Source organism: Mustela erminea, chromosome 17 (assembly GCF_009829155.1).
Source record: "Mustela erminea isolate mMusErm1 chromosome 17, mMusErm1.Pri, whole genome shotgun sequence".
Taxonomy (NCBI): domain Eukaryota; kingdom Metazoa; phylum Chordata; class Mammalia; order Carnivora; family Mustelidae; genus Mustela; species Mustela erminea.
In genome coordinates this window covers 41,468,264-41,484,937 of record NC_045630.1, presented here as the reverse complement: position 1 = coordinate 41,484,937, position 16,674 = coordinate 41,468,264, and the positions used below count along the sequence as shown (strand labels likewise).

At 37.0% G+C, this 16,674-nt stretch overlaps 1 protein-coding gene across 2 annotated transcripts in view; it reads left to right on the top strand.

Moving 5' to 3' along the window:
- The first annotated feature begins 1,149 nt into the window (after positions 1 to 1,149).
- KIF14 (kinesin family member 14) overlaps positions 1,150 to 16,674 on the top strand; it is a 53,760-nt gene continuing 38,235 nt past the window's right edge. Inside the window, exons 1-11 of one of the 2 annotated variants that reach the window (XM_032318880.1) lie at positions 1,150 to 1,483; positions 3,554 to 4,816; positions 6,758 to 7,012; positions 7,649 to 7,736; positions 9,393 to 9,491; positions 10,730 to 10,782; positions 11,591 to 11,621; positions 12,062 to 12,169; positions 13,111 to 13,227; positions 13,706 to 13,821; positions 15,458 to 15,630. In XM_032318880.1, coding sequence (XP_032174771.1) covers positions 3,666 to 4,816; positions 6,758 to 7,012; positions 7,649 to 7,736; positions 9,393 to 9,491; positions 10,730 to 10,782; positions 11,591 to 11,621; positions 12,062 to 12,169; positions 13,111 to 13,227; positions 13,706 to 13,821; positions 15,458 to 15,630 — 2,191 coding nt within the window. In that variant the 5' untranslated portion in view covers positions 1,150 to 1,483; positions 3,554 to 3,665. Of the gene's footprint in view, positions 1,644 to 3,553; positions 4,817 to 6,757; positions 7,013 to 7,648; positions 7,737 to 9,392; positions 9,492 to 10,729; positions 10,783 to 11,590; positions 11,622 to 12,061; positions 12,170 to 13,110; positions 13,228 to 13,705; positions 13,822 to 15,457; positions 15,631 to 16,674 lie in introns of both variants that reach the window. The other variant, XM_032318879.1, reaches the window with a different exon arrangement.

Below are 16,674 nucleotides of genomic sequence, written 5' to 3'. Positions count from 1 at the left end.
TTTCCTTGTAAAATTGAAAGAAATGTTTTCATCTGTCATATTTAATGTATTTTTCTTTTTAGCTTATATTTTATCATTTCATTATTACTTCCAACTACACATGTTTAAAATTTTTATGTATTTGAGATTGTCAGTCTTTCCCTTTGCCGTATCTTTTGCTTATAAACTGAATGGCTCTTTTCTCATAGACCTGATAAATATTATATTATTTTTCTGATAGTTTCTCTATAACTTAATCATCATTAATTCTAGAATGAATTTTAGAGTGAGTTTAGAATAAGTACTTTATCATCCATTCAGTTTTTCTATACAGTTGGAGCCACTTCTGGTTTCCTTTTGTATACCATTGAACACATTTCCATTACCTGCACTTTTGCCCTTTAAAAAACACTGTTGCTCAAAATAATTTTAAAAATAAAAAAATTAAACAAAAATAAAAATAAAAATACTGTTGCCTTATAACATGTTTGACTAGAGTCTCTCATTGATCTCGTTATATTTCAGAATGTATTTTTGCTACTTTTTTTGTGTTTCAAAATCTTACTGGAATATATATTGAAACTGATTAATCTTATGACGCGACTTCAGAATTCTAGTTATACCACTTGCTGGTTGCTTGTTCACCGGTTTAACTCTAAGCTTGGGGATAATATTAATATCTGCCTCGTTAAATTTTTAAAATTAAATGGAAAAATTCCACATAAAGTCATTTAGCACACTTTCTATCTCCACGCTTTGCATAGGAAATGCTAGAATCGTATTAATTATTATGCTTAGCTTAAGGACAAATAGCCAATTTTTACAACTTCACCGTAAGGTGGATAGACCACGATTTTTCTATACTGAGCATCGACGAAAGCGTCACTGTCACTCGATCCCAGGACCCTGAGATCATGACCTGAGCCGAAGGCAGCGGTTTAACCCACTGAGCCACCCAGGCGCCCCGTCACTGTCACTCTTAAAGGTGCCCAAGCTCCAAGCCTCAGCGCAGCCCGGGGAGGGGCGGGCCCCGTTGCCTAGGAGATGGGGGGCGGGTCTGGAGTTTAGAATCTTTGCTACCAGTCGACTGGCACTTCCTGGAGGCGGGAGGAGGCGAGGGCGCGGCGCCCGACGCGACGTCCAGCAGCCAATCAGAAAGCAGGGCGCCCATTCAAATTGCGGCCGCACAGGGAGCGGGCGGTGCGGGTTGTGAGTGGTGTGGACGTCGTTGGGGAGGTCTTCGCGAGTGGGGAACCCTTCAGAGGGGCGAAGTATCCATGCTGTGGGGGCGTGCGGGCGCCTTCTGTACCGGTGACCGCTGAGGTGCGAGCGGAGGCCTTAGCGCGGGGTCTCCCACCGGCCCCGGAATCCCGGTCGGCGGCCAGGGGGTCCCCGAAGGACGCGCGCGGGCGGCTCCTCTGTGGGGACCCGGAAGCCGGACTTCAGGGCCCCTCGGCCCGGGCCTCACCCACTGAAGTCTCGCCCAGTCGGTTGGCATTAAGAGGTACACTCGCTGTCGCAGCCCTCGGAGTGGCTAGCGGGGAGAACCATCCACGGGGATCTTTCGCTTGTGGTTGTGACTTAATTTCCTTCTTTCTGTTCGTTCCACTGCTCTTTAAACTCCGGTGGCAAAACGTCCCAAACAAAAAGCTCCATCTGTTTGCGTAAGTAGCAAATAGTTTTTAGCTGAGGTAGAATTTCCAGAATCTTGTCTTGCCTTTAAATTTACTTCCATAAAAGGAACGTTCTGTACTTTTAGTTAAAATGTTGAAGGAAGATGCTTATATCCTGGCGGTTTTGTTTTTGTTTTTGTTTTCTCTTTTGGGGGGCGGCGGCGGCGGTGGTAATGATTACTACTTATGTAAAACTTGAAAAGACTTACTTAAAAGTTAACTTCTATTATTTTATCCCTGCATAGCCGTATCTATGGAATAGTTTGAGCAAGTGTCATTTTACAAGTGAGAACCAAGCATGCAAAGTTAAAGACTTGTTTACATCAGTAGTACACAGTTCGGTGCAGAGTTGTCGAGAAGCCAGGCCTTTTAGCTGTCACAGCAGTTCTTTTTCTTTTAAACCATTAGTGCCGCATATTGTTGACAAATTTACCGACACACCTGTCTGCTTTGTTGTCTAACTGCTAGAGGGCAAGCTGTCTATTTACCTAAGCTTGCATAATTTTTCTCAACAGAAGCAATTAATTTACTTGTAGTTATTTACTTGGGAATACTCTGTTTTGCGACCCCTCTCAAACTAATCTCCGTGAGGCATCCCTGTAATTAACATACATTCAACAGGTGTTATGGAAATGCTTTATCCAGTCTTTGATTTAGGTGCCAGGGTTTCTGTTAGTCCCTCTCCTAATCTGCAAACAGGGAGTACTCAACTAAAAATCTTTGCTGACATGCAGGTTCCACACCCCCCCCATCTTACTGTGTTAAAAGACACATAACATGTATCCTCTTACCTTCTTTTACGTATACATTTTAAAGTGTATATCCTTAAATACATTCGTGTTGTTCAGCTGTCACTAACATCCATTCCCTAATCCTTTGTCATACTGTAAATCTGAAACTCTGTACTTATTAAACAACAACCCTTCATTTTCCCCTGGCTCCAGCCCCTGGCAACCACCATTATACTTTCTGTCTTTATGATTTTTAACTACTCCAAGTACCTCCTGTGAGTGGAATCCTCCAGTATTTGGCTATTTGTGACTTATCTCATTTAGCTTTATGTCTTTAAGGTTCATCCATGTTATAGCATATTGTAGAATTTCTTTTTAAGGCTGCATAATATTTCGGTGTCTGTAAATACCACATTTTGGTGAGCCCTTCATCTGTCCATGGACACTTGGGTTGCTTCCATATTTTAGGTACAGCAAATAATACTGCTATGAACATGGGTGTACAGATGTCTCTTCAAGACCCCGATTTTAGTTCTTTTGGTTAGATATCCAGAAGTAGAATCTCTAGGTCATATTGTAATTCTATTTTTAGTTTTTTGAGGAACTTCCATGCTGTTTTCCACAGTGGCTGCGCTATTTCACGTTTCTGCCAGTAGCACACAAGGGTACCAATTTCTCCACATCCTCACCAATACTTGTTTTTTTTTGTTAGCAGCCAGCCTAATGGGTGTGATGTGGTATCTCATTGTAGTTTTGATTTGCTTTTCCCTAATGATTAGTGATGTTGAACATCTTCTTATGTGCTTATTGGCTATTTAAATATCTTCTTTGATATGTACTGTTTACATCTTTTAAGTCACTTAGTATCTTTATCCTGATATCATAGAAAACTGTGTATTTCTTCTAGACTAAGGAAATGGGAACAGGGTCTTGTCAATAGTATCTATCAGAGGGCCTGGCATGTAATAGGGACTCAGTAAATATTTGTTACATAATGATTATAAGCTCTTTGAAGGCAGAGATTTGTGTGAAGTTGCTTAGGAGCAGTATCTGAGGAGGAGATTGTGATTTATTCTAACATATTCCTTTGGGAAATTATTTTCACAGTGGAGAGTTCTCGTATTTTTTAATGTCTGTTTATAGTCTTACAATCTAATTTTTTTTTAACAGTTTAGCAGATAATTGGAAACTTACACATAAGATATGGCTGGAAGTCAAATGAACATCTAAAAAAGAGCTTCGCTTCTTCACCAACACTTTTTTAAAACAACTTGCTGCCACAATGTCAGTATACACCACACATAGTAGAAATAACAGGGATATTCTTGGTATACCTTCTTCCCAAAAGAGTTCATCACTGAATGTCCTCACCCCTAGTAGCAGACGTAAGCTGCATTTGAATTCGGATATGTCAGAATGTGAAAATAATGATCCGTTATTGAGATCTGCAAGTAAAATCAGAGACATAAATTGTACTTATGTGATTTCAGCCTGTAAAAAAACAGGAGAGGTTCCTCTTACCCCTGACCCTGTAGGTAGATTGACACTTCAGAGAAGAGTTACAAGGAACAAAGAATCATCTTCACATGGCAGTGAGTTGGGAGACTCAACCGAAAAAACTGCAGAGACACGTCTTACATTACAGCGTCGTGCTAAAACAGAATCTGTGGGAAAGTGGAGAACAACCCAAACGGATTCTGTGGAAAAGGGGAAAACAGCTCAAACAGATTGTGTAAAAAAGTGGAAAACAACACAGAATGTGGGAAGCCCAACAGAAAACGATTGTGCTTCCCTGGAAGTGAGGAGAAAGGTAACAGTTGTAAATAATGATAAAGACTCTTCTGTTGCACCTTTTGTACCTTTAGCAGAAGGCCCAAAAGACGTTGAAATGATGAATGATGAAAAACACAAAGAAACGTCTTCTGCCCTTCTTGGGGCAAATGAACATGTTGCACTTCAATACTTAAGTAATAGAGCACCCACTGATACCCAGAGTCAGACTAAAGTTGTTCCATCCAGACACTTGGCAACAAAGCCTCTTCAGAGCAAGTTGAGTATCAAAGTGTCAGGAACAGGAAACTTACATCAGCGAAGTACTGGGAAGGATATGGCAAAAAATTCAAATAAATTTGAAAGCTTAGAAAAAAGAACACCTACGAAATACATCATAGGACACAAATGGACACCAAAGTGTGGCACGCCACAGCTTATGAGCCCAGCTGCATCGACACCGAAAAATAGGGTGCCTGGCCTCCAAGTTCAACAAAAGCCAAGAGGTTCTCTTCTAGCAAATGAAAGGGAAAGGTCACAAGAAAATACACTCCCTCTTGAAGAGGAAATGGCAGGTCGGAACACTTCTATAGAAGCAGACCCCCTAAAAGTAGAGAACAGTCAAGTGACAGTGGCAATACGTGTGAGGCCTTTCAGCAAAAGGTATGTTACACCTTTTAAAATCTAAGGCCAAACTTCCGACTTGTAATGTGTCTCATTCCTCTCTGCCTTTGGAAAGTGAGTGCATTCATGCATCTTCAAGCTTGGCACTGGCATTTCTATGTAGAGAGAACTTTTGGTTTAGTTGTGGAATCCTCATTATTTTTGATGATTGCATATAAAATTAAAACATGGAAATCACCATCTTTTGTAAATGTAAAGTCCTTTAGATCTGCTGCTTTGAAAACGTTGGAATGACTTAAGTGTCTAATGCAGTCTGCTTTCACATCTGCGATGTATGGTGGGCTCTTCTGTGTTTCCCTTAAAAAGAGCACTTATTAGGTCACTTATTCCACAAAGAGGTCCTTCCAAAATCCTGTCTAGCATATTATCATTCCCATTGTCTTCTCTGATAGATAGTAGTTATATATCAGATATATATATATATCTAATAAATGTTATAGTTATATATCAGCTATAGATATCTAATAAATGCAGTGATGTATTAGATTTGAGGTTGATAGTAAAAAATCTCTCTCCAAAGTGGTTGTGGGTGAGATAGTCCCATATTACAGGTAGGGATGAGAAAAATGAACATGACAAAATGTGAATGTGGCAATTAATTATTTTTGGATATTTTGTGAGGTGACTGCAAAAAACCTTCAAAGTTAGTTGTTAACTCTGTTGTATATCTAAGCAAGATGTGACAGGATATGGTGACCCCTGCTGTGGGGGAAGGAACCCCTAGTTCGAACCTAAAGGGTCAGTAATTAAAAGCAAGTTATAGGGTGCTTTAAAGCCTGTTAGTGAAGATGCGGGGTTTGTGATAAGTGAGAAAACTGAGAGTGAGTTAGCCAGAGAGAAAAACTGAGAGTGAGTTGGCCGGAGAGAATGGGGAAACCTCAAAGACAGGCCTCAAGGTTCATGATAGGAAGAGAGGCAACAGAAGGAACAGAGGTGGTAGGAGCAAACTCCACGACAGATGACTACCCACGATGGATGACGACTAAGTTCTGAAGAGAACTTAGTAAGGGGCCAAGTGCCTGAGTCCAGACTCATCAGACAAGCCATGTAAACTGGGCTGATGGCAGGGGCGGTGGAACACTTGTCACATTGAAGAAGCAGGTTGATTCCAGGATAAATTCTGATCTAAAGCAGAGTTAGGAGCAAAAAGGGACATCTGGGGCCAGGCAAGGACTGTTAATGTTTTTCTGCAGATGCAGAGTAAGTGAAAGGTTTCCACTTAAGTCTGATGGAAGAAGCATGCACATGAAAATCCATGATTTTAAGGGAGATCATCTAACAGAGGGGGGAGCTTTGTATTAACAGTAACAATAGGCAGTAGCCCAAAGAGATTTATGATATGAGACTTATACTTAACTGAGTTTGTTGAAATTCTGTTTGCATTTCACGTCAGCTTTATGTAGATCTGCATCTCTGAAACTTCTCTATAATATATTAAAAAGTTCCTAGATTTGGACTGAAGAGTATAGATAAATTATAGTGGTGGGATGGGTGAAGGGAGAGCTCCAGAGGAAAAGGAAAAAGATGGAAAATCCTGTAAAAGTAGGGTGATTTTTCAGACAACAGATCTGGGACTCCATTTTCCCTCTAAGGAGTGACCCTGGAACTGTAGGGAGTATGTATTTGGAAATACATGTTAGCTGGTCTACATTTTCCACATAAAACTAAAGAATTATCTTGCTCTGGAGGTATGTTGTGTTTAACTTGTTTTGAGGTTCTTGTTATATTCAATGGAATAATACTCAAAATAATCCCAGTAACTTGTTAGCTGGTCTACATTTTCCACATAAAACTAAAGAATTATCTTGCTCTGGAGGTATGTTGTGTTTAACTTGTTTGGAGGTTCTTGTTATATTCTATGGAATAATACTCAAAATAATCACAGTAACTTAATATTTTTCTTTGTGCTTCTTCATAAAGAGAGAAGGTTGAAAAGGCATCCCAGGTGGTCTTCATGAATGGGGAAGAAATAGTTGTGGAACATCCTGACATGAAACAAGTTTATAATTTTATTTATGATCTTACATTCTGGTCTTTTGATGAATGTCATCCCAACTATGCTAGCCAGACAACTGTTTATGAGATGCTAGCTGTACCCCTCCTAGAACGCGCCTTTGAAGGCTATAATACCTGTCTGTTCGCTTATGGTCAGACTGGCTCAGGAAAATCATATACGTAAGTATTTTTCCAAGTACAGTTATTGAAAATGTCAAACTCTTTGGTGAGAAACAGTGTAGTGTTGATAGAAAGAATGTAGTTTTGAAACTACACAGGTCTGGGCTCAAATCTCATCCATTTTATATACTGGTTCTGCAAACTTGGGCATGTATGTAACCTCTGAGCTTCAGCTTATGCAGGAGACACTATTTACTTTGTAAGTGTCATTGGCCCATTTTACTGTACATATGCCTTGTGTAAACCCAAATCTGGAGAGGTTATTTTGTAAATATGATTGTGAGAATTAAAAGTAGTAAACTAATAAATGGTATATGTATATTAAAGGCTCTGCTTGTACTTTCTCACAACTCTCTGAATTAGATACCTCTTATTTATTTGCATTTTATAGAAGAGGAAATTGAGGTTTTCTGGGGTTACGTACCTTGTTTAAGGTCACAGAGCTAATAAGTGGTGAGATCAAGATTTGAACTCAGGAAGATCTGACTTCAGAGACTAGGTTATTAGATATTTATAATGTGGTTTAATTAGCTTGTTTCCCATTCATTCCCCAACCCATTTCCCCAGAAGAATTTTTAAAAAACACTAATTAGTTTTATCCCTATTCACCCCCGCCATTTATTACGTATTTTCCAGGATGATGGGACTTAGTGAAGAACCAGGAATAATTCCAAGGTTTTGTGAAGACCTTTTTGCTCAAGTAGCCAAAAAACAAACTCAGGAGGTGCGTTCTCTTTTGTAAGCCTTCATGTTAGACTAGGAAACAGTCAAATCAAATTAAAATCAGAGTCATCACCTCTAAGGAAATAATGGAAGATGCAATTTTAAGTTCTAACTCATTCTCTTTTGAAACAGTGGTATGGAAGAGAGGTTGGAGATTTAAAACTTTGGAATGAATTCCCCTCGATGGGCAGTGATAGAAGGATCATCTCTTCTGTCTTCTCTAGCTTTTTCAGCTATATTACTTTTATGTATGTGTAGTGGCTTATAATGTGGCAGTTATGTACCATTACATGTTTGTAGTCAGGCAGATACACAGACTCAACTAAGGACAGTAGGTAGAAACTTCAGAACAACATAAAGCAGAGAGTAGTGAAGCTGGAGTTTAAACCCAGATTCAGCTTCAAATACCATGCTCTTTACACTGCCCTACACCTGAAAATTGGTACTAGCTTCCCTTTTTTCTTATTCATTCATACATGCAGCCAGTATTTACTGGATATCGGCTGTTTGCCGAGCATTCCATTAGATCATTTTTCCCCAAATTTGCTTCATCATAAGAATTACCAGGAATGTGTCAGGGGCAGATTTTCACTTATGTGTTTGATCATGTGTGATAGTATATGTGTGTGTGTGTGTGCACGCGCATGTGTGTGCACGTGTGTGTGTATGTGTGTGTGTGTACATGTGCTAAAAAAATCTCTTTAGGAGATTCTGATTTAGTTGATCTGGGCTACAGCTGGGAATTTATAGTTTTCTTACTACACTATACCTAGTGATTCTTATGATAAGGGAAATTGGAGAAATGCTGTGCAAGATTTGGGAATATGTAGTTAAAAGTCCCAGTTTCTGTATTTAAGAGAATATAATGGAAAAATGAGTCAGTAAATAGCCAAGCACAATCAACTTAATGCTAAATAAATGAAAGCAAATACTATAATAGTGTAAGAACAGTGTGCTTTGAGAATATTTAAGACTAGAGGAAGCCACGTGTTCTTAAATGAGGGACAACTGAGCTTATTTTTGAAGGAAACAGAGCAGTTACTAGCTTGGTGAAGAGGCGGAAGGACATTCCAGGCAGTGGGAGCAGCATGTGCAAAGCTTTGAAAGGAAGAAAGTAGGGAGCCTTTGGGAATCTATAAATTGTTTACTTTGCTTTAAGCATGGAATTTGAGAGTGGAGGGTGATAAGAGAGGCAGGCAAAACTCAGCTTGTGAATGACTTTATGACCCCTGCATCTAGGAATTTAGAAAGCTATGGAAGGATTTTAAGCAGGGAAATCAAATGATCACCTTTGCTCTTCAAAAAAAAAAAAAAAAAAAAAAAAAAGATAGCTCTGGCTGCAGTGTTGAAAATGGATTGAAAGAAGTAAAACTGGATGCAAAGAGACCAGTTGTGGGACTTGTAAACTGTAAGGAAGGCATGACAGGGGCTAGATTCAGGTAGTGACTGTAGGATTGAACATTTGAGAGATCTTAGTAAGTAGAGCTTATTTTCTTTGGAGAAATGTCAATTCAAGTCCTTTGCCTGTTTTTAAATTGGGTTGTTTGTCTTTTTGCTGTTGGGTTGTAAGAGTCCTTTATATATTCTGGATCCTAGAACCTTATCTGCAAGGATTTTTAAAATAAGTTGCATGTTGTGTTTCTATTTGTCCTACTAGGTCAGCTACCACCTTGAAATGAGCTTTTTTGAAGTGTATAATGAAAAAATTCATGACCTTCTGGTTTGTAAAGGAGAAAACGGGCAGAGAAAGCAACCAGTAAGATTAAAACAATTTATGACCTGTTTTTAATTTGCTTTTATAAATGCGTATGGTTATGCTAGTACTCAACATGATCTATATGGCTTGCATTTTTACTAAAATTGCTATTATATGGTAGCAAATGCTTGGGATCTACAGTCTAAATGAGTAAATAAATAGTAAATAAACTAAACGTTGTTGCTAATGGGAATTAAATTCATTATTAAATTTAGCCTCTTTTAAAACAAATATTGTATCAAAATTTAAGATAAAATATGTGTTTCAAGATTTCGTTAGACCCCTTAAATCAAACACTAAATCCCTAAAGCCAAAAAGCAGTAGAAGTTTAAAAATTGTTTTGTTATTATAGAATATGTATCTTATTGGGTTATTTAGTAAATTGGTATCTTGTACATTATATTTTCTGTGAAATAATAAGTTCCACAAATACATAATTTTTTTTTAAAAACTGCTATCAAAATATAAAATTTGAGGAGTACCTGGATGGCTCAGTTGATTAAGCCTCCAACTCTTGATTTTGATTCAGGTCATGATCTCAATGGATCTCTTGGGATTGAGCCCTTCATTGGGCTCTGAGCTCTGCAGAGCAGAGTCTGCTGGAGACTCTCTCTGCCTTTGCACCTCACCCTCTATCTTGCGCATGCTCTCTTTCTCAAATAAATAAATAAATAAAGTCCTTTCTTTAAAAGAATGTAAAAATTTTTAATTTTGAAAAGGACCTTGGAGAGTAAGAAAGTAAAATCAAAAGAGGTTACTTGACTTTCAAAGTCAAGTCATTCAAAGTCATTGTGGCTATGCTGTTGGTAACATCAAGAATCTCAAACTTGGCTTTTCTTCTTTGACTTAAATATATTTTAAATTTCTGGTTACAAAGTTTAAAACATAATGTAAACCTGGAAAAAAATTAACTGAAATTTGCTGAATGTATTTTATTTTAAAGAGATATTTAAGAGCATAGAGATAATAGCTACTGCAGGTCTTAAGAATAAAGAACTAGTAAGATATTTGATGCTACAGTGAACTGTGGCATCTTGTTAATAGTTTGTGATACTGAAGCAGTATCTTAATGCCTTACAGATTTGTGTTTGTGAGAACCTTTATATTTATCTCTGGGTCAAGTAAAGGCAAATCTCTTTGCCTTAAACTCCACATACACAAGAAAAGACCATTTAAAATTGTGTTTTATATGAAATATTTGTTATGCCCTTAATAATGCTAATGTTTGCTTCTATTAGCTGAGAGTAAGGGAGCATCCTGTCTCTGGGCCATATGTCGAAGCTCTGTCAATGTAAGTGTTTGGTTCAATGAAAACAAGGAGAAGACAAGAAATGAATAGAACGAATGTTGTTCTCATTTGCCTTCCCGACTTTGAAACACTGGATAACTATTTAACATTCACCCTTAATATTATTCCTTTAATTTTTCCTCTCTTTCCAGCTACAGCATTAGCTGCTTGTTTTTGTGTTTGTTTATATCTTTTGCAGCACCTGTAAAGTGCCTGGCATGGAGTGTTAGTTATACTGTGTGTGAGATATTTGATCTTTCTCCCCTTATCCCCTTTCCCCATTAAGTTAAGCCTTCCCTTTCTAGCTGCTTTTTCTATTACTTTAAGCTGAAGAGGGGAGAAGGTGCTAAGATGAGTTTAGTGTTGAGAGTGTGAGACATGCTAAGAGTCATTTACTTTATCTTTCAACACCCCAGATGCCTTCTTAAAGAAAAGGGAAATTGCATAGGTATGGATTCGGCTCCATTCAATAATTCTGGGATTATGTCGTGACCTATACATACTAGCACACCCACCCCCACGTATGCCAAGTATAGGTTTTGGTCTCACGATTTAGACTTGAATATTATAATATTAAGAGCTAAACTGCTTCATTAATAACCATACTTTTTGGTAAAATTAAAACATTTGCTATCCTTTAAGAATGGAGACAGTGAAAGATTGTGTGAGAGCCAGCATAATAATATCTATGAATTATTCAATTGTGGTCTTCAGAAAGTAATTACGTAATTTAAACATTATTATTATTTAATGAGAATAAGAAGGTAATTATCAGTAAAAACAATTTTGTCTTTTTCTTTTTTAAAAATAGGAATGTTGTCAGTTCTTACTCTGATATCCAGGTAAGATTGATTGTATTTTATCTTCTTTCCGTTACATAGAAAGATCATAATCATAAGTATTCATAAGAATATTTCTCCTTAACTGCTACTTGCATAAGTAAATCTTGTTAATTCATTATGAGCTGATTTTGTTTGTTAAACTTCAATCAGAGGAATTACTCTTCTGAAGTAAAAATAAAAATTGACTATCATAGCAGCTTCGCGTTATTGAAATAGTCTTTTAAAGGTGTAATTTCCTGATTCAAGTATTTGTGATGGAGGCAGAGTTGAAAATGGGAATACAAATTATTAAATTACAAACATTTATTAATTTCATTTTGTAAACAGTTTATAAAGTGTGTATATGTTGCCAAATGCACTTACTTAATTTTGTTGTTTCTTAATTTGTTCCAATAAATTTTAGTTTGCTGTTCTGACCTCCCTCTCTTCTTTCTTGTAAGAGTTGGCTAGAATTGGGAAATAAACAAAGGGCAACTGCTGCTACTGGTATGAATGATAAAAGCTCCCGATCGCATTCGGTTTTCACCCTGGTAATGACCCAGACCAAGGTATTCTTTTTATTGATTATTTTATTCTTTAAATCAAAAGTAAGAGTATGGTAATATAAATATATAACATAATTGGATTTTAGTATACACAATAACAGAATGACTTTTGTAGAGATGGCAGTATTTTTATTTTACTCTTTGGAAAATCAATAATGTATGATTATTAATTTATGATATCATTGATATTAATATGATAAGAATATTAATGTATGATAATATGTTTATAATACATGGTATTTGTACAGTATTTGGAAAAATGTATCAGAAAGTCAGAGATTTTTAAAAATTCAGCCATAGGTTCCACTATTCAAATAAAGCCCCTCTCAATATTTTAATATATAATATTTTAGTTGTTTTACAATCACTCTTAAACAGATTTACAAAATCTTCAATAATTTTATGCCATTAAAATTCTTTATCAACTATCATTTTTCATAGCTGTATAATATTACACAAACAATTCCAGTTTCTCTGCTCTTGGACATTTATGTTGCTTTTAAGTGCTTTGCTCCTTTGGGATGCCTGGCTGGCTCAGTCAGAAGAGCATGTGATTCTTGATCTTGGGGTCATGAGTTCAAGTCCCGGGTTGGGTGGAGAGATTACTTAAATAAATAAATAAACACCTTGCTTTTTTCATGCTGTGATAAATAACACCTTGTACATTAAGCTTTTGCTCTATTTATGGTTGTTTTGTCAATATAATTGGGTAGTTGTGAGTTTTTATCTCTTTAAAGTCATTTATTTTGGCATAATGCAAGCATTGCTCCATGTATTCTTGAATGTTTATTATAAGTTATTAATGATCACACTTTTGTGAGAGGACAGTTTCAAAAATAAATGAGTGGTTTGTAATCTTGTCTAACCTTCCATTTCAAGACTTACATTGATAGCAAGTCATGGAAGAACTTACGACCTATTATTTTAATGTCTTTTTGCTACAGACGGAATCTGTGGAAGGGGAAGAACATGATCACAGAATAACGAGTCGGATAAACCTGATAGATCTGGCGGGCAGTGAGCGCTGCTCCACAGCTCAAACTAGCGGAGATCGACTGAAGGTAAATATGAGGCTTTTCTGGGGCACCTGGCTGGCTCAGTCAGTGGAGCATGTGACTCTTGTTCTCGAGGTTGTGAGCTCAAACTGACGCTGGGTGTAGAGATTACTCAAATAAATACAATCTTTAAAAAATATATAAGAGGCTTTTCTCATTTTAATGAAACTTACTTAACTTTTAATTCCCCAGGGCATTATTTGTAGGAGTTTGCAAACTAAATATACTTAACAACAACAAACAAAAACAAAAACTGTCTATCTGCAGTTTATAGACGACACTGCTGTGGTTTAAAGAGAGATCTTTACTTTTGTGGTCGTGTTTGCTTTTCAAAGAAAATTAGTAAATTTTGAGTTTTAAGGAAGTTGGTAGTTTATGGAAGAAAATATTGACTTGGTAATTATATGAGGGAAGGAATGTATTTTGTGAAATGAATGGATTGCTGAGCAGTTATTTTAAATTAGATGTTTTTTCTCGTACACAGGAAGGTGGGAGTATTAATAAGTCTTTGCTCGTGCTGGGAAAGGTCATATCAGCTCTTTCTGAACAAGCAAACCGAAAGAGAGTATTTATTCCTTATCGTGAATCTGTTCTTACATGGCAAGTATCTTTGGAAATACGAAGAATTGTATAAAACATAGTGAACACTCTGGGGAAAAGAATGATAGACTGACTTCATGTAGCCTTGGGACCGAGAAGTGGTTAGCCGTGTGACTCCCAAGACCAGACTATGCAGATTGAATCTTGGTTCTGCATCCTATAAGCTCTGCGACTTCAGGCAAATCATTTAATGTTCTAGTCTGTTTCTCCACCTGTAAAATGAGTATAATAACAATATCTCCCTTGTAAGGCTATAGTGAAGATTAAATAATTACTACAAAACTGTTAACACGTAGTATGTGCTGCATTAGTATAAGCAGCTGGTACTACCCTCACTGTTTTTAGTGCTTCATGTTTGAGCATATATGATACCACCAAACATATTGCTGTGTGTAAAAAGTGAAACCGTTTTGTGTGGTACCCACTGACTAGCATTTAAGTGTTCAATAAACATTTTGTTAATGAGTATGTTTTCATTAATGAGATACATTACATTCAAATTGGATCTGTATAGATTTAATATCCAACTGTGATAAGCATGGATTTATAACTCTGATAAGGGCTGCCTCTCTACTTGACAGCCCCGATGCAGGGCTTGATCTCAGGACCCTGAGATCATGACCAGAGCCAAATCAAGAGTCGATGGTTAACCGACTGAGTCACCCAGGCCCCCAGACCGCTGTGTGTCTTTATAATTGGTTTATAGGAATGTAGTTGTCACCTGAAAACATTTAAGGGAAAATCTGATTTTTTTTTTTTTTTTGGTGCCTTTTAGAAACTAAGAATAGTGAAATTCATTCTGCATTAATAAAGAAAAGTGATTTAGTCTCATACTATCTTTTTTCCTCTAAAAGAAGGCTTTTGCATATGGTAGAAAACAACAATTTTGTTTATATGCCCATTCATCATTTTCAGTATTTATTGAACACTTGTTCCTAAAGGTTGTGGCAGCATTGGAAATACAGAGATGGCCAACACACATACTTTCTTTCCTGAAGTATAGCTCACAGTCTAGTCTGGGAAGTGGGAAGTGGTATTTCACTAAATATATGATGGTTAACCATAATTTAAATCTTTTCCCCAGTTACTGTTTCATGAAACAATATAAAAAGTATACGAGAAAACAATGTTCATGAGATCTAAAAATAACTACAAATACCACAAAAGTTCTGAATGGTGGTGCTCATGGTGGGCTCAGTCCATAGAGCATGTGACTCCTGATCTCAGGATCGTGAGTTCAAGCCCCACACTGGGTGTAGAGGTTACTTTAAAAATAAACAAATAGGGCGCCTGGGTGGCTCAGTGGGTTAAGCTGCTGCCTTCGGCTCAGGTCATGATCTCAGGGTCCTGGGATCGAGTCCCGCATCGGGCTCTCTGCTCAGCAGGGAGCCTGCTTCCCTCTCTCTCTCTCTGCCTGCCTCTCCGACTACTTGTGATTTCTCTCTGTCAAATAAATAAATAAAATCTTTAAAAAATAAATAAATAAATAAATAAACCAATAAAAGTCCTGAATGGTATATGAGTGAAAAATATAATACTGTATTATATATGCTATTAGTTTGTTTTGTTCTTTCTACATAAGTACTGCTATTAGGTTGTAGAAACAAAGTCTAATTATGACTTATTTTCCTTGAAGGCTGTTAAAAGAAAGTTTGGGTGGAAATTCAAAAACTGCAATGATCGCTACTGTCAGTCCTGCTGCCAACAACATTGAAGAAACTTTAAGCACACTGAGATATGCCAGCCAAGCCCGTATGATAGTCAATATTGCCAAAGTAAATGAAGATCTGAATGCTAAGTTAATTAGAGGTGAAGATTTCTCTAAACATTTAATTATTTTATAACAGCTAAATCTCAAATATTGTTTCAGTCATGAAAATATGCAATTTAAGAAAATTAAAGATTTTTCTTTCATACCTACTTTTAATAGATGCAGGACCTCATTCTACAATGATGGTGGAAGAGAGGTAGAAGGACGATGGGAAATAGAATTAGGAAGGGGAAAACAAACAGAAAAAGAAAACAGAGAGTGGGTAAAGGGGAAAGAGTGAACATAGAAAAATAATCTTACAGACTGAGTCATAGATGTGTGCAGCAGAATAATACCGTGATTTATTACTTTTCCTCCTACAACCTTTCCTCCATTGTCATTCTGTTTATCAGCTCTACTCTTGCTTAGTTCATTGATCTAAAGGATAGTGATCTAAAGGCTTGAGTTTCTAGCATAGGCCTAATTTCATTTATGCTCAGTGCTACTTTTTCTGTATCCCTTGGGAATCCTGTTTAGGATGAACTTGAGTACCTGTACGGAACCTTGGTTTGTGCAGTTTTCTCTTTGCTTATGTGGAGCTACCATCTTTTCATAGTCCTTTGTCCTCTGGCCCTTTTGAGCTGCAGAGGATGAATGGTTACTTCAGAGGAGCAGACCAGAGAAGAATGAATTTACTGTTACCATGGTTCATTGTCTCCCTTTTGGATTCCCTCTTTCACAAATAGGGCTACATTCATTAAAAATAAGTATTCTGAACTCCAGCTTGAAAAATCTTTGATTTTTATCCATCATGTCTTTATGAGTAAGGTTTGCCTTGGGACAATCCTGGTTCATGTCTCCTGCATTAGTGTGATTAACAATGTGCTTCTCAAAAGTGTCTTTCTTTGGACCATACATGATATGGCCATACTACTTATAAGGGGGGAAATTCATTAAGATGGGAGCACTTTTTCAGGTTAAGGCTAAGTAGAAATGTATAGGTAATGTAAGTAAAATAAAATTGATTTCTGTAAATATTCTATTTTATTTAGTAATATTTAAAACTTGAAATAAGAAAATTGGAGGATTAAACCTACTGTGGT